The sequence below is a fragment of the Bos javanicus genome, chromosome 10 (genome assembly GCF_032452875.1).
Source record: "Bos javanicus breed banteng chromosome 10, ARS-OSU_banteng_1.0, whole genome shotgun sequence".
In the NCBI taxonomy this organism is placed as follows: domain Eukaryota; kingdom Metazoa; phylum Chordata; class Mammalia; order Artiodactyla; family Bovidae; genus Bos; species Bos javanicus.
In genome coordinates, this window is record NC_083877.1 from 35,528,555 (window position 1) to 35,548,700 (window position 20,146).

Consider the following 20,146-nt stretch of genomic DNA (forward strand, 5'->3'; position numbering starts at 1 on the left):
CAAGAGACTGTGGAGGATGTTAGAGCCAAGCAGTGGGAATAGAGTCAAGGCCAAGGGTCTGTGGAGGGTGGGTAGTGAGGCGCCCCTGGGCAGGGGCATTTCTGGAAGGGAATTGGCTTTGGAGGCAGAAACAACAGCATGCTCTGTGAAGCCTTGCAGGGCTTCACCTGTTCATAGGTGACTCTGGACATGCTGTTACCACCAGTGCAGACTGGGCCAGAGAGAGACTCTGGCTTGAGGCTTCTGGTCCTACCTCTGCCTAGAGGAGCTGTGTGATCTGGGGCAGGTCAGTTGGCTTTTCCGGGTGTATCAGGCATCGTGGAAGAGCTTGGGAGTTGGGCTTGAATCCTAGCTGCACACTCACCATCTCAGACAATGACTTCCCTCTAAGCCTCAGTTTCTCCACCTGTAGACTTAGCTTTTAAAATCTACCTTGTAAAATCGTCACTGTCATGATCACAGTGTCTGACACGTGCTGGGCATGTAATACACGTGTATGTGTAGATTCCCTTTCTCGGCTCTGCCTTCCTCTCCTTGGTCACCGGTCGTCCTAAAAAATATACTCAGTCAACAGGTTTGGCCCATCTCACTGCAGTTTTGTGAACTTGGAGTGAGGAAGGGAGCAACATAGAGATAAAGTTAAAACAATAACTGTAAAAACAGTCTTTTTGTGACTAGGGGACTCTGGAGGTTCTTTGGGCGAGGCATCACACTAGGCTTGTGATGACGATTTGGGCCTCTCTGTCTATGTGGAAGCTGATGAAAATCGAACAGCAAAGAGGGGCCAGGCCTGCAGCCCTGCCATGCTTCCCTCTGCCCTTGGAGACAATCCTGTGCCCAGGAAATCCCAGCACTGCCGACTGCGGAAGCGGTTGAGATTCTAAGTATGTGAACAGAGGTCAGATGGCTGCTCTGGCTTGAGCTGTGGCTGGACCGCAACACGGCACTTGCAGGCTGGAGCCGGGCCCAGGAGGCAGGCCTGAGTCAATATTGACCTTCCCTGGCTGACCAGCCTGACTCTTCGGCCTCTCATTTAGCTGGAGTGTTGACACAAGTGATTGAATGAGACTTATTATCATATTCTTTTCAACAGCAGCCCCATTATCTTTCCCTTGGGGATTCACTAAGACCTGTAGTGTGGGTAGGATGCCAGGGGTGGGGAACCCAGACATTCTGGCGCATTCTGTGCACAGGCCGTCTGTCCTGCACACTGGGCTTCTCTCTGGGCCACTCTGGTGGGGCAGAAGAACCTCAGAGTACTGCTTTGTATCCTGGGGATGCTCTGTCCACATTTCTGCACAGCGCCCTGGGCAGATCTTTCAGAGCCTGTGCGCAGGGGCAGTAAGGGGCACAGCCTGCGTCTAGGACTCACCTACACTGCAGGGGACAATTGGGCAGAAGAGCAAATGAAATTGTCTTCAGGCCCTTTGCCTGGTACATTTCTAGGGACCAGAAAGGGTGCTGGGGTGCCACCTCTCTTGTCACATGCAGAGGGAAGTTTGAGGCCCAGACTCCTGGTAAGCTGAGGGGGGACAGAGCTCAGCCCTACACGAAGGACGACGAGCTCTGAGGGGACAGAGGGCAGGGGCCTTAGGAAGGGGGACATCCCCATCACTGAATGCATTGGCACAGGTCAGCAGAGTGTGGGCAAGCTCCTACAGAGAATGCCACCAAGGGATGGAAAATGAGGCAGGGGCTCAGGGGAAGCCAGACCCCAGCAAGTCCTACAGGCAGGCCGTGCAGGTCAGGGGACTAGCAACATCTATTTGGAAAAGCCAGCTAAACGCACAAGAGCAAGGATTCTGTTTTGTTCACCACGATCCCCAGAGCCTTGAGCAGAGCAGATGCCCAACAAATGAAATTTATTGAATAAATGAACGAATAATACAATTTTATAAAATTTTGAGAATAATCTTGCTGACGGGTGAGAATACTCCAGTGAAAGACTGGCTTCTGTCCAGGGTATTCTCAACCAGGGGGCTGGTGAGGCACATTCCTTGTCATGGAAGGGTTGGGGGGGGTGACAGTTCCCACAGAGCATGATGAAGAGGCCGGGCAGCAGACCTCAGGGTGAAGGGCCCAGCTCTGGAGGTAACAAGGTCCCCCGTAGGCCCTTCTGTGGCTGGACGGAGGCAGCAGTGGGGCGCCTTTGTACATGCTCTAGGACTCAGGGCCTTACCTCTCCTCCAGGTCACAGAGCCTCTTGCGTGACTCTGAGAATGACACGGGTGGGGTGGTAGGAGGTGACAGCTGACTGCAGCTGCATTCACATCAGGGTCTGGGTCCAATTGACAGAGATCTTTCCCTTCTTGGCTGCTTCACTGGGGCAGATCAATCTCTGAGCAAGGGCTTCCTCATCTGCAGAATGGGTACAATAATAGGCCCATCTCACGGGCTTGTGGCGAGGATTCTGTGTGTGAAATGCTCAGCCCAGAGCCTGGTGCTTACACCAGGCACTCCCTGAGGGATGATTACTAAAAATACCCCAAACGGCCCCTCCAACTGGGACAGATGGTGTTTCTCGCCTCACTGTACCTAGAGAAGCTGGCAGAGGTGAATAAATCCATTCCCCTATCACCTCCAGAAATGCTGAGTCCTAGAATGGAAGAGGGGTCAGGATCACAAGCAGAACTTAGGGACTGCACACCCTGGTCCACGCTGAGCCAGCACACAGCCCTGACAAAACCAGCCCCAGGCCTCCCTCACGGGGTCTAAGTGTGCACCCCACTCTCATTCCCTAGCCCTCGGAGGGAGTGGGGCCCCGGGGGCAGTTGCCATCTCTTTTCCCAGTGGTCTGTAGGTGGAGGGGAATCCCACCAGCCTCATCCTAACAGAGAGCTTACAACATCCCAAAGCTTATATGGACAACCAAATCCTGTTCCCTACGAGTGGCTGCAAACTCCTTCAGGCTCGCTTTCTGGAAAGCACCTTCCCAGCCTGTAGTGTGCTCTTGTGAATCCCTTCGGTGGGGGTAGTGTCCTTTCCTTGAAAAGAATTCAACATATGGGAACAACCAGAGCCCACTGGAAGCCAGGTCTGGGGGTGAGGCAGCCACATTGGACACCAGCTCTTCTGGTGAAAAGCAGAGACCAAGGGTTAAGAAAACAGTTGACACTGGCTCTAGACGGGCCCCAGAGTTACATCCCAAGAGGACTTCTGGCAGGAAGGCAGTCTTGGAGCACATCTGGAGCGGGCAGTTTCACTCCCCAGGGTCTGCCTCAAATGGCAGTGCTCACTGGGAAGCCTGTGCTCTGCTTTGTGGTTTAAGCGCAGACTCATGCCTTCGTGGCTCTGCCTTGGGTTGGTGGGTTGGTGGTGCTGGCACCCCAGGCCTGGCAGACGGATGTCTCCTCACTCAGAGGAAGAGCAGCTTGAGAGAGTGACCCACCCAGTGCAGCTGTCTGCCGTCCCTGTTATGGACCCCGGACCAGCTGAGCCACAGCCCCTAGTCCGGGGGCTCCACCACCCGACCTCCCCTCACACCCGTCACCATAGAACCCTAGTATCAGCCACAAAGCTCTGCCCACCCTCCTTGAGCCAGGCTTGCCAGTTGCCTGACTTTAGGCTGAGACCCTACTGAGGGGACGTGACCTGTGCTGGAGAAAATACTCTCCTGCTATTTCTGCAGTCTTTTCGCATGTGCCAGGCCCTGCATCACAGCTGCCAAGGCGAGCTCTTTAGAACACCCGCACCGCCACCATTGCAAAGCAAAACAAAAACAAATCCTGGTTCCAAAGTAAGGGTCAGCTTACAAGTCAGGACAGCACCCATCTCCCTTGGCCTCTGACTCACAGATCAGAACAGGAAAGAACCCAGCAATCTTGGTTGAGGAAGCGGGCCCTGGCCCACCCCCTTCTACACAGGCTGTGCAGGCCCCTTCCTGTTCACAGAGACCTCTGGGAAGGAGACTAACAACAGCCCGAGTCCTTCCGGGTGGGCATGGTGGATGGAGCAGGACTTGGGAATCAGATCTGGGTTCAAACCCCAACTCGGTCATTTCCTGGTTCTGGGACCCTGGGCAAGTTATTCAGCCTCCCTGAACCCCATCTGGATTTGCAGATGATAATAATAATGCCTGCCTCCCAGGGTTGTTGTGAGGATTCAATTAGTTGGTGCTTGGAAAGTGCCTAACATATAGTAGGTGTTCAAGAAAAGTTACTTCCCTTTCTCTCTGGAGTCTCCTGCTCCTCTGACATGAGAGTCCCACCCCTCAGTGACCCCGGGCCTGTGGCTCCCTGAACTCTCCCACCAACTCCACCCTCAGTGTTACTGGGTGTGGCAGCTCTTCCTCCAGAAGGCTCTGCCAGGAGCTGACCGGCTCCCCAAGTGCCAGGCTCAGCTCGCACTGGAGGGAGCAGCCGCCTCAGGAGCTGTGCCCAGAGCTTCCTTCTCAGACTGGTTGGGGCAGGGCTCTCCCCTCCTCTCCCTTCCCCTCCCCTTCCCTCCCCTCTCTGGCGATGGTCATTCTTCTCCCACCCAGTCATGGGCCAGCCTGCTGGCTGGATGGTGACTTCCTTGGCCATTCAGAAGAGGAATGTGCAAAGCATTCCTCGGGCTAGAAACGCACCCCAGCCTAAGGAAGACTCCTAACCCCTCCCTCCCCTGGTCTGGCGAGGTGTCAGACCAGAAGGGAGGGGCCGGGGCAGCGGAGTTCACCCTGAACCAGAGCGGGCGCCCTGCCTCTGCCCACTTTCTTCCGCCACTGAAGCCCATATAGTTTCTGTCAGGCTGGGCAGGAGGCAAGGCCGGGACTGGCTCTCTGAGGGGACAGTACCCTTCTTCCTGCATCCCCCTCCAGAGTATCTTCTTTAAGGAGAGCTCTTCCACTGGGGTGTGGACTCAAAGCGCTGGAGCTGCTGGGTGACAGTTTTAAACGTGGGCGTGGCCTGGTTTGATTTAACCTCAAGGCTGACTCAGCACCCGCCCTCCCTCAGCCCAGGGACTCCTGGGCTTGTCAGAAGGTGGGAAACTGCGTGGAAGATGGAGACCTAGGAATGGCAAGGGAGGGCCCCTGTCTGGGCATTCGTGTGTGTGTCTAGGACACAGAACTGGAGAGAGGCACTCAGGTGATTGATACCCAGTGACCTGGCCGCATCAGAGACTTAAGTGGGTGCTTATCTCTTAGGAACTCAGTCCTTAGGGATCACTCTTCTTTATTTAAAAATATGTTGTTTTCTTTTGGAGAAGGCAATGGCACCCCACTCCAGTACTCTTGCCTGGAAAATCCCATGGACGGAGGAGCACGGTAGGCTGCAGTCCATGAGGTCGCTAAGAGTCGGACACGACTGAGCAACATCACCTTGACTTTTCACTTTCATGCATTGGAGAAGGAAATGGCAACCCATTCCAGTGTTCTTGCCTGGAGATTCCCAGAGATGGGGGCGCCTGGTGGGCTGCCATCTATGGTCGCACAGAGTTGGACATGACTGAAGCGATTTAAAAAGCAGCCCATTGTCTTTACGGAAAATTCAGAAGAGTACAAAGATGGAGTAGGAGGAAATCACCTGGGGCCCCACCAGTCAAACGCAATGATAATGAATATTTTGCTACATTTCCCTTCAGACAGTCATTGTGTTCATACTGCATTTACAAATTAATCTTTGTAAAATCTTTACAAAAATCCTTGTGAAATCTTTAGAAAGAAATTACTATTGCTAACCTAGGCCTGCTTTGGACAAAGAAAACCTTGGAGGTTTAATTTGTCCTTGGGACCCATGGGTAGGGACAGGTTTGGGCCCCAGCAGGTCAGGGCCTCCAGGAGAGGCCCCCATAGTCACTCACAGCAGACCTAGGGCAGGGGATGGCCAGACTATAGGTTTCCCCCTCCAACCCCCTACCATCACTTTATTATTTTACCTTTCACATTTAGAGCCAGTTAGTTTGGGGATATGATATGAATTCGTTTTTCCGGATTCTTTTTTTTCATATGAATATCTAATTGCTTCAGCTACATTTATGGAAAAGACCTTCAGTTCCCACCATATTGCACTGTCACCTCTGTCGTAAATTAAATGACCTTATGTGAGTGAGTCTATTTCTGGATGCTCTCTTCTGTTCCACTGGTCGACTCATCAATCTGTGTGCCAGTTCCACACTGCATTAATTATGGTAGCTTTATAATCAGTCTTGATATCTAGTAACGTAACTCTCTAACTTTGTTCTTGTTCAAGACTGTCTTGGCTATTCCTGATTCTTAGTTTCTCTGTACATTATAGAATCAGTTTGTCAATTTCTTTTTTTTTAATTGAAGGATAGTTGCTTTACAGAATTTTGCTGTTTTCTGTCAAACCTCAACCTGAATCAGCCATCAGATCAGATCAGATCAGATCAGTCACTCAGTCGTGTCCGACCCTTTGCGACCCCATGAATCGCAGCACGCCAGGCCTCCTTGTCCATCACCAACTCCCGGAGTTCACTCAGACTCACGTCCATCGAGTCACTGATGCCATCCAGCCATCTCATCCTCTGTCGTCCCCTTCTCCTCTTGCCCCCAATCCCTCCCAGCATCAGAGTCTTTTCCAATGAGTCAACTCTTCGCATGACGTGGCCAAAGTACTGGAGTTTCAGCTTTAGCATCATTCTTTCCAAAGAAATCCCAGGGCTGGTCTCCTTCAGAATGGACTGGTTGGATCTCCTTGCAGTCCAAGGGACTCTCAAGAGTCTTCTCCAACACCACAGTTCAAAAGCATCAATTCTTCGGCGCTCAGCCTTCTTCACAGTCCAACTCTCACATCCATACATGACCACAGGAAAAACCAGAGCCTTGACTAGACAAACCTTTGTTGGCAAAGTAATGTCTCTGCCTTTGAATATGCTATCTAGGTTGGTCATAACTTTCCTTCTAAGGAGTAAGCGTCTTTTAATTTCATGGCTGCAGTCACCATCTGTAGTGATTTTGGAGCCCAGAAAAATAAAGTCTGACACTGTTTCCACTGTTTCCCCATCCATTTCCCATGAAGTGATGGGACCAGATGCCATGATCTTCATTTTCTGAATGTTGAGCTTTAAGCCAACTTTTTCACTCTCCACTTTCACTTTCATCAAGAGGCTTCTGAGTTCCTCTTCACTTTCTGCCATAAGGGTGGTGTCATCTGCATATCTGAGGTTATTGATATTTCTCCCGGCAATCTTGATTCCAGCTTGTGTTTCTTCCAGTCCAGCGTTTCTCATGATGTACTCTGCATATAAGTTAAATAAGCAGGGTGACAATATACAGCCTTGACGTACTCCTTTTCCTATTTGGAACCAGTCTGTTGTTCCATGTCCAGTTCTAACTGTTGCTTCCTGACCTGCATACAGATTTCTCAAGAGGCAGGTCAGGTGATCTGGTATTCCCATCTCTTTCAGAATTTTCCAGTTTATTGTGATCCACACAGTCAAAGGCTTTGGCATAGTCAATAAAGCAGAAACAGATGTTTTTCTGGAACTCTCTTGCTTTTTCCATGATCCAGCGGATGTTGGCAATTTGATCTCTGGTTCCTCTGCCTTTTCTAAAACCAGCTTGAACATCAGGAAGTTCACGGTTCACATATTGCTGAAGCCTGGCTTGGAGAATTTTGAGCATTACTTTACTAGTGTGTGAGATGAGTGCAATTGTGTGGTAGTTTGAGCATTCTTTGGCATTGCCTTTCTTTGGGATTGGAATGAAAACTGACCTTTTCCAGTCCTGTGGCCACTGCTGAGTTTTCCAAATTTGCTGGCATATTGAGTGCAGCACTTTCACAGTATCATCTTTCAGGATTTGAAAGAGCTCAACTGGAATTCCATCACCTCCACTAGCTTTGTTCGTAGTGATGCTTTCTAAGGCCCACTGGACTTCACATTCCAGGATGTCTGGCTCTAGGTCAGTGATCACACCATCGTGATTATCTGGGTCGTGAAGATCTTTTTTGTACAGTTCTTCTGTGTATTCTTGCCATCTCTTCTTAATATCTTCTGCTTCTGTTAGGTCCATACCATTTCTGTCCTTTATTGAGCCCATCTTTGCATGAAATGTTCCTTTGGTATCTCTGATTTTCTTGAAGAAATCTCTAGTCTTTCCCATTCTGTTGTTTTCCTCTATTTCTTTTCATTGAACGCTGAAGAAGGCTTTCTTATCTCTTCTTGCTATTCTTTGAATCAGCCATAGGTATACATATATCCCCTCCCTTTGGACTTCCCTCCCATCTCCCTCCCCATCCCACCCCTCTACAGAGCCCCTGTTTGAGTTTGTTAGCCATACAGCAAATTCCCATCGGCTATCTATTTTACATGTGGTAATGTAAGTTTCCATGTTATTCTTTCCATACATCTCACCCCACCTCCCCTCTCCCCATGTCTATAAGTCTGTTCTCTGTGTCTATTTCTGCATTGCTGCACTGTAAGTAAATTCTTCAGTACCATTTTTCTAGATTCCATATATATGCATTAGAATATAATATTTATCTTTCTGTTTCTGACTTACTTCACTGTTTAATAGGTTCTAGGTTCATCCACCCCATTAGAACTGACTCAAAGGTGTTCCTTATTAGGGCTGAGTAATATTCCATTGTGTATACGTACCACAGCTTCTTTATCCATTCATCTGTCGATGGACACCTAGGTTGCTTCCATGTTCTAGCTATTGTAAATAGTGCTGCAGTGAACAATGGGATACGTGTGTCTTTTTCAATTTTGGTTTTCTCAGGGTATATGCCTAGGAGTGGGATTGCTGGGTCATATGGTGGTTTTATTCCTAGTTTTTTTAAGGAATCTCCATACCATCTTCCATAGTGGCTGTATCAATTTACATTCCTACCAACAGCGCAAGAACATTCCCTTTTCTCCACACCCTCTCCAGCATTTATTGTTTGTAGACTTTTTGATGATGGCCATTCTGACCAGTGGGGTGATATCTCATTGTCATTTTGATTTGCATTTCGCTAATAATGAGTGATGTTGAGCATCTTTTCATGTGTTTGTTAGCCATTTGTAGGTCTTCTTTGGAGAAATGTCTGTTTAGGCCTTTTCCCCACTTTTTGATTGGGTTGTTTGTTTTTCTGGTATTGAGTTGTATGAGCTGCTTGTGTATTTTGGAAATTAAACCTTTGTCAGATGTTTCATTTGCTATTATTTTCTCCCATTCTGAGAGTTGTCTTTTTACCTTGCTTATAGTTTCCTTTGCTGTGCAAAAGCTTTTAAGTTTAATCAGGTCCCACTTGTTTACTTTTGTTTTTATTTCCATTGCTCTAGGAGGTGGGTCATAGAGGATCTTGCTTTGATTTATGTCATTGAGTGTTCTGCCTATGTTTTCCTCTAAGGGTTTTATAGTTTCTGGTCTTACAGTTAGGTCTTTAATCCATTTTGAGTTTATCTTTGTGTATGGTGTTACTGCTACTGCTAAGTCACTTCAGTCGTGTCCGACTCTGTGTGACCCCATGGACGGCAGCCCACCAGGCTCCTCCGTCCCTGGGATTCTCCAGGCAAGAACACTGGAGTGGGTTGCCATTTCCTTCTCCAGTGCATGAAAGTGAAAAGTGAAAGTGAAGTCGCTCAGTCGTGTCCGACTCTTTGAGACCCCATAGACTGCAGCCTACCGTGCTCCTCCGTCCATGGGATTTTCCAGGCAAGAGTGCTGGAGTGGGGTGTCATTGCCTTCTCTGATATGGTGTTAGGAAGTGTTCTAATTTCATTCTTTTATATGTAGCTGTCCAGTTTTCCCAGCACCATCTATTGAAGAGGCTGTGTTTGCCCCATTGCATATTCTTGCCTCGTTTGTCAAATATAAGGTACCCATAGGTGCATGGGTTTATTTCTGGGCTTTCTTTCTTTTTCCATTGGTTTATGTTTCTATTTTTGTGCCAGTACCATAGTGTCTTGAGGACTGTAGCTTTGTAGTATAATCTGAAGTCAGGAAGGTTGATTCCTCCAGCTCCATCGTTCTTTCTCAAGACTGCTTTGGTTTCCTAGTGTGTGGCGGATTCATTTCGATATTTGGCAAAACTAATACAATATTGTAAAGTTTAAAAATAAAATAAAATTTAAAAATTGAAAAAAAAAAAGACTGCTTTGGCTATTCGGGGTCTTCTGCGTTTCCATATGAACTGTGAAATTTTTTGTTCTAGTTCTGTGAAAAACACCGTTGTTAATTTGATAGGGATCGCATTGAATCTGTAGATTGCATTTGGTAGTATAGTCATTTTCACAATATTGATTCTTTCTACCCAGGAACATAGAATATCTCTCCATCTATTTATATCATCTTTGATTTCTTTCATTAGTGTCTTATAATTTTCTGTGTACAGTTCTTTTGTCTCCTTAAGTAAGTTTATTCCTAGATACTTAATTGTTTTTGTTGCAGTGGTGAATGGGATTGATTCCTTAATTTCTCTTTCTGATTTTTCATTGATAGAATATAGAACAGTTTGTCAATTTCTATCAACAGAATTATGCTGTGATTTTGATTGATATTGCAATAACTCTGTAGGTTAATTTGGGAATAATTGATAATTTTATAATATTGAGTTTTCTAACCTATGAACATTCTTTATTATCTTTAATGTTTGATATTTTTCCATGTAGAGACCTTGCACCTCTTCAATTAGATTTATTCATAAAAATCTGATATTTTTAATGTAAAATGGGAAAGGATGTCTGAAGGGTTTTACCTAACAACACCTCTGACATCAAATGAGAAGTTTTTTTTTCTTCCTAAAATCACTTCTCCAACTCTCTGGGATCAACTGGGTGTTCCATAATGCAGTTTGATTCTGACATTAACTCCTGAAATAGCACAGACCCCTCAGGCTCAGCCCTACAAACTGCCCCCTATTTTGGACTCCCACTCCAAAGCCAGTACTTCCGACCAGCTGGCTATAAATTAAGTTTCCCACAGCCCTCTTCTCACATTTGATAATTTGCTGAGATGGCTGGTGGAAGTCAAGAAATCACGTTACTATAACTAGTTCACTAGAAAAGAGACAGGAACAGCCAAAGGGAAGAAGAGATTCTGGACTGGAGAGGGGAAGGGCATAGAGCTTCCATGCACATCAGCCTTTCAGCACCTGGGTTCATCAGCCCTGAAACCTATCCCGGAGGGGTTGAATGGCAGTTTCATTAAGTAGGCACAATCGATTAAATCGTTGGCTATTGATGACTTTGGAGGGGGGTGCTGTGCTAGGTCTTCCTTGCCGCATGCACACTTTCCACTTGTGGCTAGTTGCCCTGTAGCATGTGGGATCTTGTTTTCCCTCCCAGGGATCAAACCCTCATCCCCTACATTGGAAGGCAGATTCTTTACCACTGGACCTAATGAATAACTCAGTCTCCAGGCCCCTCTTCCCTTTGCAGAAGTAGGAGAGGGTGAGGCTGAAAGTTACAACAGTTTTATCACTCTGGGGATTCCAGGAGTTTTAAGAGCTCTGTACCAGGTATGGGGGTGGGGGGTAGGGTTGGGGGACAAAGCACAAAGGTCTATTTCCCATTGTACCATAGAATTTTTTTTTTTTTATTTCCTTTTCTATTTGTTTGTTGCAGGTATGCAAAAATACAATTGATTTTTTTTATACCAATCTTGAATTAGGGACTTTTAAAATTCACATTTAATCCCAAAAGATTATGTGTAGATTTTTCTCTGTGCAAAATCATGTTGTCTCAAGCAGTGTTGGCCTTACCATCATTTTGGATGAGTCCTGGAAGCCTCCCTTTAGGTGTGGATTTCCCACTCACTAAGTGACTGGCTCCGATTCCTAAATCTCTGCTTCCCCTCCCCTGAAGCCTGAGCTCAGTTCACTGCTTCTGTCAGCTCCTGACCTCCCACCCCAACTCCTGGGCCCTAGGACCCTGCACTGTCTTCCTTTCCTCAGGCCCTTCCTGATACCCGTGGGAAGAACTTTATTCTGGAGTAGTTGTTAGGGTGATTTCGGAGTCACACAGACCATTTACTAAAGATGCCATCTCTGCACATTCCTGCAGCAAATGCTGGGCCCTTGAGTGGGGCCAAGAAGTTAGGGTGTGGGGTGTTCTGGGTGGGGTTGGGGGGAGTATTGTTGTTAAGTCGTTGTCCGACTCTTTGTGACCCCATGGACTGCAGCACACCAGGCTTCCTGTCCTTCACTATCTCCCAGAGCTTGCTCAAACTCATGTCCATCAAGTCGGTGATGCCCTCCAACCATTTCATCCTCTGTCGCCCCCTTCTCCTCCTGCCTTCAATCTTTCCCAGCATCAGGGCCTTTTCTAAAGAGTTGGCTCTTCCTATCAGGTGGCCAAAGTATTGGAGCTTCAGCTTCAGCATCAATCCTTCCAATAAATATTCAGTTAATTTCCTTTAGGATTGACTGATTTGATCTCCTTGCAGGAGGGAGTATTAGCCAGCTCTTTTTCAACTCTTGGCTGTTCCCTGCACCTCTAGAAGAGTTCACAGAGTAGGGAGGAGAGTGAAACTGTCAGCTGAGCTAATCCAGAGATGTCTGGACAGATCCAGAGGGTCTGAGACGCTCTGAGAACAGAATTGCAGAACTGAGATTCTTCTGTAGCCAAAGACCACCAGGAGGAGGTCAAGTTTTACCAAACCATGAAGAGTCTACATTGTGGAGAAGTAGCAAGGGCCCTAGTACCAGAAATCACGCATAACCCCTGCCAGGTGACTCCGAAGGATAGGGGTTGGGCATCACTTCCAGACTTGTATCTGCTCAAGTTCTGCTGTCTGCAGGGCCCTGAACTGAGAGGATGCTCAGAGAGGTAATAGAGCAAGAGAAAAAGCCCCTGTTTCATGGGAATCTGCTCACTTAACACTCCCTAAACCTGTGTTTTATCTTTTATTAACCCCACTTTAAAGATGAAGAGTGCTGAGGGTTACAGCATTTATGTAGCTTGCTCAGAATCTCCCCAAATTGGTGGCAGACTTCCTGCCTCTCTTCTATAACTCAAAGGTATATTTCATTCTAAAGTCCTTGGTTCTTGGAGCTTCTGCACATGTGGCTTTGCCTGGTGGGAATGTTTGATAGATTCCTGAATTTCAAGGTCCCCAAAGTGATGGCCATTCCAAGAGGTATGACCTGGATTCAGATTGATTCATTCTTGGTGAATGTGGAGAGGCTGTGGCTGTTTGAGCCCCCTTCCCTCCAAGTGGGCACCAGCTCCCTCCTAGATCTGTGACCTACTCCAGAACCTGTGAAAGTAACCAGGAAAATTCTGCTTCCAGAGCAGAAGCAAAAAAGAGAATGCCATGTTCTGATGCCATGAACATATTCAGTTCTGTGGATAGATGAATGATCCAAGCATTCAAGACACAAAACGTGTCTTGTTGAAAGTGACCTTTATAGCTGACACAAGAGCCTACTGAGTGTCTTTTGCACACACACCCCCCACCCACATACACACACAAACCCATTGAGCTATTTTGAGTCACATCAGATATAAAAGTATTTGAGTGTCTTCCATCACATGTGGTCCCAGCCTAGGGCTCCCTGAAGGCAAGGCCAGAGCAGCACTTGGAAGGGTCAGCGCTTTGCCTCTTGGGTCTCCAGTCTCTCTCACTCAGATCTGCATGCCCATGTCACTCAGAGCTGTTGATGGAGCTTAGTAGGGCTTTAGGTGGTGGTGGTTTAGTCGCTAAGTTGTGTCTGACTCTTGCGATCCCATGAACTGTAGCCCGCCAGGCTCCTCTGTCTATGGGATTCACCAGGTGAGAATACTGGAGTGGGTTGCCATTTCCTTCTCCAGAGCATCTTCCCAACCCAGGAATCGAACCCAGATCTCCTGCATTGCAGGCAGATTCTTTACTGACTGAGCTATGAGGGAAGCCCCTTAAGGCCTTAGGCAAACCCCCAACTGCAAAGTAAGGGATGGAGGTTTGACTGCAGGGGATGTTTTGTATAGTCAGAGTTCTGAGACCAGAGAGAAAGGAGCCCAGGTGGAGCTGGGCTGTCTTTTCCCCCTAAGATAGTGGCCCTCACCCTCCCCAGCAGTGCCCTTGGCTCAGGGCCTTTCCAGAATTAGGGCCAAGCACCTGGGGACCACGAGGGTCCTTTTAGCTTGGTCCCTGACTGGGCAGCGTGCCTGTGAATCAGCAGCTTGCCTTTCTGTGAAGGTGCATGTCACATTGACAGGTTTGTTTTAGAACCATCCTGGGACAAACCCGAGTTGACTGTGATATAAAAGAAAAAACAAACAAAAACCTTTAATGCACAGTTGGATTCAATTTGCTAATTTTATTTAGGATTTTCTTTTATGTTCATAAATGAAGTTGGTTCACATTTTCCTTTTCTTGTACTAGTCTTATCTGCTTTAAGAATCAAGATCATGCTTACTTCATAAATGCGTTTGTGGGCTTTCCTCCCTCTTCCCTCACCCCCCTTTTAGCTCTTTGACAGTGGAATGATATTTGTCATGTCTTTGGATCTTATAAAAACACACCCCCAGAGTCTGCGTGCTCGGCAGGGGACTTGGCGCAGACAAGAAAACAGACACCTCTTTTCCATGTTTGTAGTCTGTGTTGGCTTATTTATGGGGCTCTTGCTACTTCTGGGACCTCTCTGTGGGGAGCTAGCCCATTCCCCCAAGGAAGAGGCCTGCGAGGTGGGGTAGGGGGAGCCTGGGCTGGTATGGGCGGGGGGTGTGTGCCCAGGAAGGGAGCCTTGGCTGGTAGGGGTGGGGGTGTGCCCGGGAAGGGAGCCTGGGCCCCCAGCACGCGCTGCAGCCCCCTGTGCTTCCCTGGAGCCAGGCCCCTGTGGAGCCGGAGCTCAGCCTGAGCCTCCCCATGCAGGCACCATGTTCCGCAAGAAAAAGAAGAAACGCCCCGAGATCTCGGCCCCACAGAACTTCCAGCACCGCGTGCACACCTCCTTCGACCCCAAAGAAGGCAAGTTCGTGGGCCTCCCCCTACAATGGCAGAACATCCTGGACACGCTGCGGCGACCCAAGCCCGTGGTGGACCCTTCACGCATCACCCGGGTGCAGCTCCAGCCCATGAAGGTGAGGCGGGCGGGAGGGCGGAGGGTGGGGTTCAGACCATCCCTCTCCAGGGAGGGCAGCTGGCAGGACCACCCAGGCACCTGAGGAACCGTGACAACCAGCTATCAGTTACCTTGTTTTCTTTCCCTGCTAATCAGCCTCTTCTCTTCTCCCTAGGGAGAAGGAGTCTGGTTTGAAGGGGGAGGGGTATCCCAACCCACAGGGTGGGAGGGTTGCCAGATTTAGCAAATAAAAATACAGGAGGCCCAATAAAATTTGAGTTTCAGATAACAATGAACAATCTTTAAGTATGTCCCAAAGCAATATTTGGACCTGGGGCTCTCACAGACCAGGGGGATTACGTTGTGTAGGTCAGGACACAGTGTGATGAAGATCCTCAAAGGGATTGGGGTCAGGGCCCTGGCGGGGTTTGGAGGGCACAAAGCCATGTGTGTGGAGGAAAGCGTTGGCCTGGAGCCTCTCCCCACAGAGAACTCTGCATGCCCCCCAAGAAGACCACAGATAGAGCTGGAGAATGGCAGTGAGCTCCAGGCAGGGTCTGAAGTCCCACCAGCTCCCCAGGCTCAGCCACCCACACCATCAGGCATGCTGGATTAAACACTGTGCTTACTCACCTGTCTGCCCTGCCAGACTGTGGAGCTCTTGAGCCCATGAGAATGAAGCTTCTTCTTTTATGCCCACCCCAGCACAGACCTGGCCCTCTGTGAGCCCTGGTAAGGGACTGAAAAATTAAGGAACAGGTAGATGATGCAGCAAGCAAGGTCCTCAGGTGTTCCTCCTCCTCCAGGCCCCCCTCTCTGACCTGACCCCCACCCTCCACCATGAACAGGAGGCTCACCACACTCTTCCTCCACCCCTCCCGCAGACGGTGGTGCGGGGCAGCTCAGTGCCTACGGACGGCTACATCTCCGGGCTGCTCAACGACATCCAGAAGTTGTCAGTCATCAGTTCCAACACCCTGCGCGGCCGCAGCCCCACCAGCCGGCGGCGGGCACAGTCCCTGGGGCTGCTGGGGGATGAGCAGTGGGCCGCTGACCCGGACATGTACCTTCAGAGCCCCCAGTCTGAGCGCAGCGACCCCCACGGACTCTACCTCAGCTGCAACGGGGGCGCACCAGCAGGACGCAGGCAGGTGCCGTGGCCCGAGCTGCAGAGCCCACGGGTCCTTCCCAATGGACTGGCCGCCAAAGCACAGTCCCTGGGCCCTGCCGAGTTCCAGGGTGCCACACAGCGCTGCCTGCAGCTGGGCACCTGTTTGCAGAGTTCCCCAACTGGGACCTCACCCCCTACAGCCACGGGCAGGCGTGGGACCAAGACTGCCAGGCATGGCCCCGAGGAGGCCCGGCCACAGTCCTGCCTGGTGGGCTCGGCCGCGGGCAGGCCTGGCGGGGAGGGCAGCCCCAGCCCTAAGACCCAGGAGAGCAGCCTGAAGCGCAGGCTGTTCCGAAGCATGTTCCTGTCTGCTCCTGCCACGGCCCCTCCAAGCAGCAGCAAGCCAGGCCCTCCAGCACAGAGCAAGGTAGGTCAGGCCGGGGCCCCTACTCTCACCAGGGTAGGCAGCTGGGCCCACTGCATCCACTGGGGACACAGGCCCTGCCCGCCTTGCCTGCTTACATGGTCAGGTTGGGGGAAGGCAACAGATCATCAACTGAGGATTCTACCCTGAACCAGCTGAGTGCTCCTTCTCCAAAGGCTTAGCACATGTGCGTCAGAGGTTGCAAGCCAGGTCACTTTGCAGGGGCTTCTGAGGGGCTCCAGTATGCCCCAGCTGATACTCCTGCTTTCTGGAATGTGTCTAGGCAGACCACACAGGGAGGCAGGTATGCCCCCTGAAAAAGCAGCACTTTTAACCACAAGCCCAGACCCTCCCCTGCCTCCAGTGACCAGCAACCCCTACCCAGGCCCCAGAAGAAGTAGGTGCTCTAGGACTTAGGGGGCAAGGTCTCTCTGGCTCTCTCTCTTCTCAGATCTTCTTTTGGCCTCAACCCCTGCTTCTCCCAGGGCTCTCCTGAGGTCAGGCACAGCCTCCCTGCACTACTTCTCCTCCCTTCCTCCCCTCCTTCCTACCTACCCTTTTTCTAGTGGTTGCTGCTCTGTTTAACATTTCTATAATTATTTTTTTCTCATATTGTGTGCCCTGTGAAAAGTTAGAGGATTGAATTTGCCTGGGTCTGGGAGCATCAGGAGAACCAGCGTTCAGCATGTGTGACAGTATCAAATGCACACATTTTTCTTGTTAAAAAGGAAACAGTGAATGGAGCCCTAATGGTGACATTTCTTGGCAGGCAGAGAAAGCTTTGGCTTCTTCCATACCGTATGACACGCCGTCCGTGGTGACAGTAACATCCTTTCCCATTTGGCAGATGAGAAGACTGACTCAAAGAGTCAGCTAGGGGTGGGGGGCCCTCTGGGCTCACACCTCCTGCTCATGAAGGCCTTTTCACAAAGGCATCTTTTAGCTTCTTCCTAAGGGACAGGCAGAAATGAGCTTAGGCCGCAGCATGAGCTTGTTGCTGTTTACTTGCTAAATCGTGTCCGACTCTTTGCGACCCTGTGGACTGCAGCCCACCAGGCTCCTCTGTCCATGGGATTTCAAACCAGGCAAGAATACTGGAGTGGGTTGCCATTTTCTTCTCCAGAGAATCTTCCAGACCCAGGGATCGACGTGTCTCCTGCTTGGCAGGCATGTTCTTTAGCACTGAGCCACTAGCGAAGCCCACGAGGGTTATAGGTCAGATCTAAGAAATAACCAGCACAGCAGCCTGAGTGACAGAGTCTCCCCTCCCAGATGGTGCCTCTGTGTCCCGCCTGAGTGTGGGGGACAGCGGGGTTGGGAGTGACCTGGACCCTCAACCCCTTCTAAGTTGCTGCCAGCCAGAGGAGGTCTGGGCTTCGTGCCCTCCAGCCCCCACTGGGACAAAGGACAGTGGGCTGGGATCCCCTACAGGGCTCGGTTTTGGGGAGGAATAGATGAGACGTGGCTTGATATGTCATGTGTGAAAACATGAGTGCCTGTGAGCGGGTGGAGGGGTTTGGAAGGCTGTGTCCCTGGGGAGACATTCCCCAGAAAACTAAGGAAGGAGCAGGACAGTGCATACCACCAGAAAGTGCACTTAGAGGGTCTTGATGGAGCAGGGAGGTGGTTTCAGGGATTTGGAAAAAAGGGGGTGTCAAAACTGGCATACATGGCCCAGAGCTTCCTCCTGCACCCCACAGCAGGGGGCCAGGCCATCCCCCATCTCTGCACACTTCACCAGGCACCTACTGTGGGCTGCTGCTGCAAGGGGTGCAGCGTCTCCCCTGTACCTGTGGAGGCAGGTGGCACTTGTCTGGCACTCAGAGACACCACAGTTCGCAATCTGGCCCCCTGGGCACACCCTTCTGGACAGATGTTCTCAAGCCAGGCTCCTAAAAGGCAGGGCCAAGACTGCCCCTTAGCCACTCTGGGTCCAGGCTTCTCAACCTTGTACCGCTGACGTCTGTAGATAATCCTCTACGGTAAGGACTCTCCTGTGTATTGAAGGATATTCAAAAGCATCTCTGACTGCTACCCTCTAGATGCTAGTAGCACCCCTCAGATGGGACAACCCCAAATTCCTCCAGACATTGCCAAGTGTTCCTCAAGGGAAAAAATCATCCCCAGTTGAGAACTACTGCCCTCGGCTCTTGTGCCACTTGGTCTGCAGTCACTCACTTTGACCAAAGAGCAAAAGAGGACCCAAGGAGGGACAGGAAGGCCAAGGAGGTAAGACAGAGCTTGAGGGATTTAGAAATGGCCCCACTTAGTGGCAGAAAGGCTGAGTCAGAAAGACCTCAGCAATCTGCAAACCTGGGTTAAATACCTGCTGTGTATCATGTACTCCATTATATGCCAAGGACTCCCAGTCAGACCACTGCATAGAGGTGAGAGGTCAGGCTGACCTGACCGGGGCTGAAGTCTGCTTCCTACTGAGTGACTCTGAGCAAGTTACTTAACCTCTCCGAGCCTATTTCCTCATCTACAAACGTAGATAATAATATTACCCATGGCTTAATAAAACAATCCACAGGGCCATGAGCATTAAATGAGATAAGGCACTTAATGCCCTTGTTAAAGTGGTAAGCCCTCTGTAAATGGCTTTATTATTTCTTAAATATTATGAGATGGCCTCTGCCTGTGCAGCCCTGACAGAACAGCCTCCTGAGCCCACAGCTGGAGAGCTCGGCCCTGTTACCACAGCCCAGGAAGGGAACATGGGGCAGCGTTGTAACTCCACGAACGACTTTTCTTTCTAGTGGCTTCCTGCCCTGCAAGAGGCCTCAGTCACACAAGTAACTCCAGAATTAATCCAGAGTCCTTAATTAAGTCCACGTTTTGTTGCCCTTTCGCTTTCTTGGAGTGGTTTAACAAGCTTCACCCGGTCCTTTCTGGTGGCTCTGTGAGGTAGAAGCTCCCTCCTTGTGGAGACAGGCAGCAAAGCCCACAAAGGGACACTTGGGACCAGACCCTGCAGAGGTGAAGACCAAGCCTGGCCCACCACCCCCGTGTCCTAGACCACATGGGTGCTGGCCTCTCCACTGGGTCCACCCCCTGTAACCTCGGGCCCTGAGCTCAGGGTCTCCGTTGGGGCCTTGATGGCAGAGAGGAATGAAGCCCCCTCCTCAGCCCCTCTGCATGGCCTGTCCCCACCCTCCCCGTGTCCACACATCCTCAGAGCAGAGAGCTCATGCAAGAAGCTGAGAGGCCGGAAGGAATGGGAAATTGTCTGCCTTCCTTAGAGATCCAGGGTGGAGAGAGGTCAAGGGCCAAGAGGATAACATTGAGGGCAACTTTAGGAGCTTCTCACGTCCTCAAGCTCCGCCCACACCAATGCTGCTCAGAGAGCACATTTTCTATATTAAATCCGCCTTGGCCAGCAGGCAGCCTTTTTACAGAGCCTTGGGCGCTGCTTCTGGGTGACAGGGCATGATACTTCTGTTCCTGGTTGTGGCCCCACAGCCTCAGTGGTGGCCACGCTCCCTCTACCCCTAGACCCAGCCCTCCCATGGGCTCCCCGCAGCCATGGAATCACAGAGCAGCTCAAATTATGGTTCAAGCTCCTCCCACCTCAAAACCCAGTGCTAGTGTGTTAGCTGCTCAGTCATGTCTGACTCAATGCAACCCCAGGGACCAAGCTTCTCTGTTCATGGAATTCTCCAGGCAAGAATAGTGGCGTGGGTTGCCATTTCCTCCTCT

At 50.1% G+C, this 20,146-nt stretch overlaps 1 protein-coding gene across 5 annotated transcripts in view; it reads left to right on the plus strand.

Moving 5' to 3' along the window:
• PAK6 (p21 (RAC1) activated kinase 6) overlaps positions 1–20,146 on the plus strand; it is a 39,562-nt gene that overhangs the window by 12,587 nt on the left and 6,829 nt on the right. For all 5 annotated transcript variants that reach the window (XM_061430759.1, XM_061430760.1, XM_061430761.1 and 2 more), the window contains 2 exons: positions 14,723–14,931; positions 15,797–16,450. In XM_061430759.1, coding sequence (XP_061286743.1) covers positions 14,728–14,931; positions 15,797–16,450 — 858 coding nt within the window. In that variant the 5' untranslated portion in view covers positions 14,723–14,727. The remainder of the gene's footprint in view (positions 1–14,722; positions 14,932–15,796; positions 16,451–20,146) is intronic.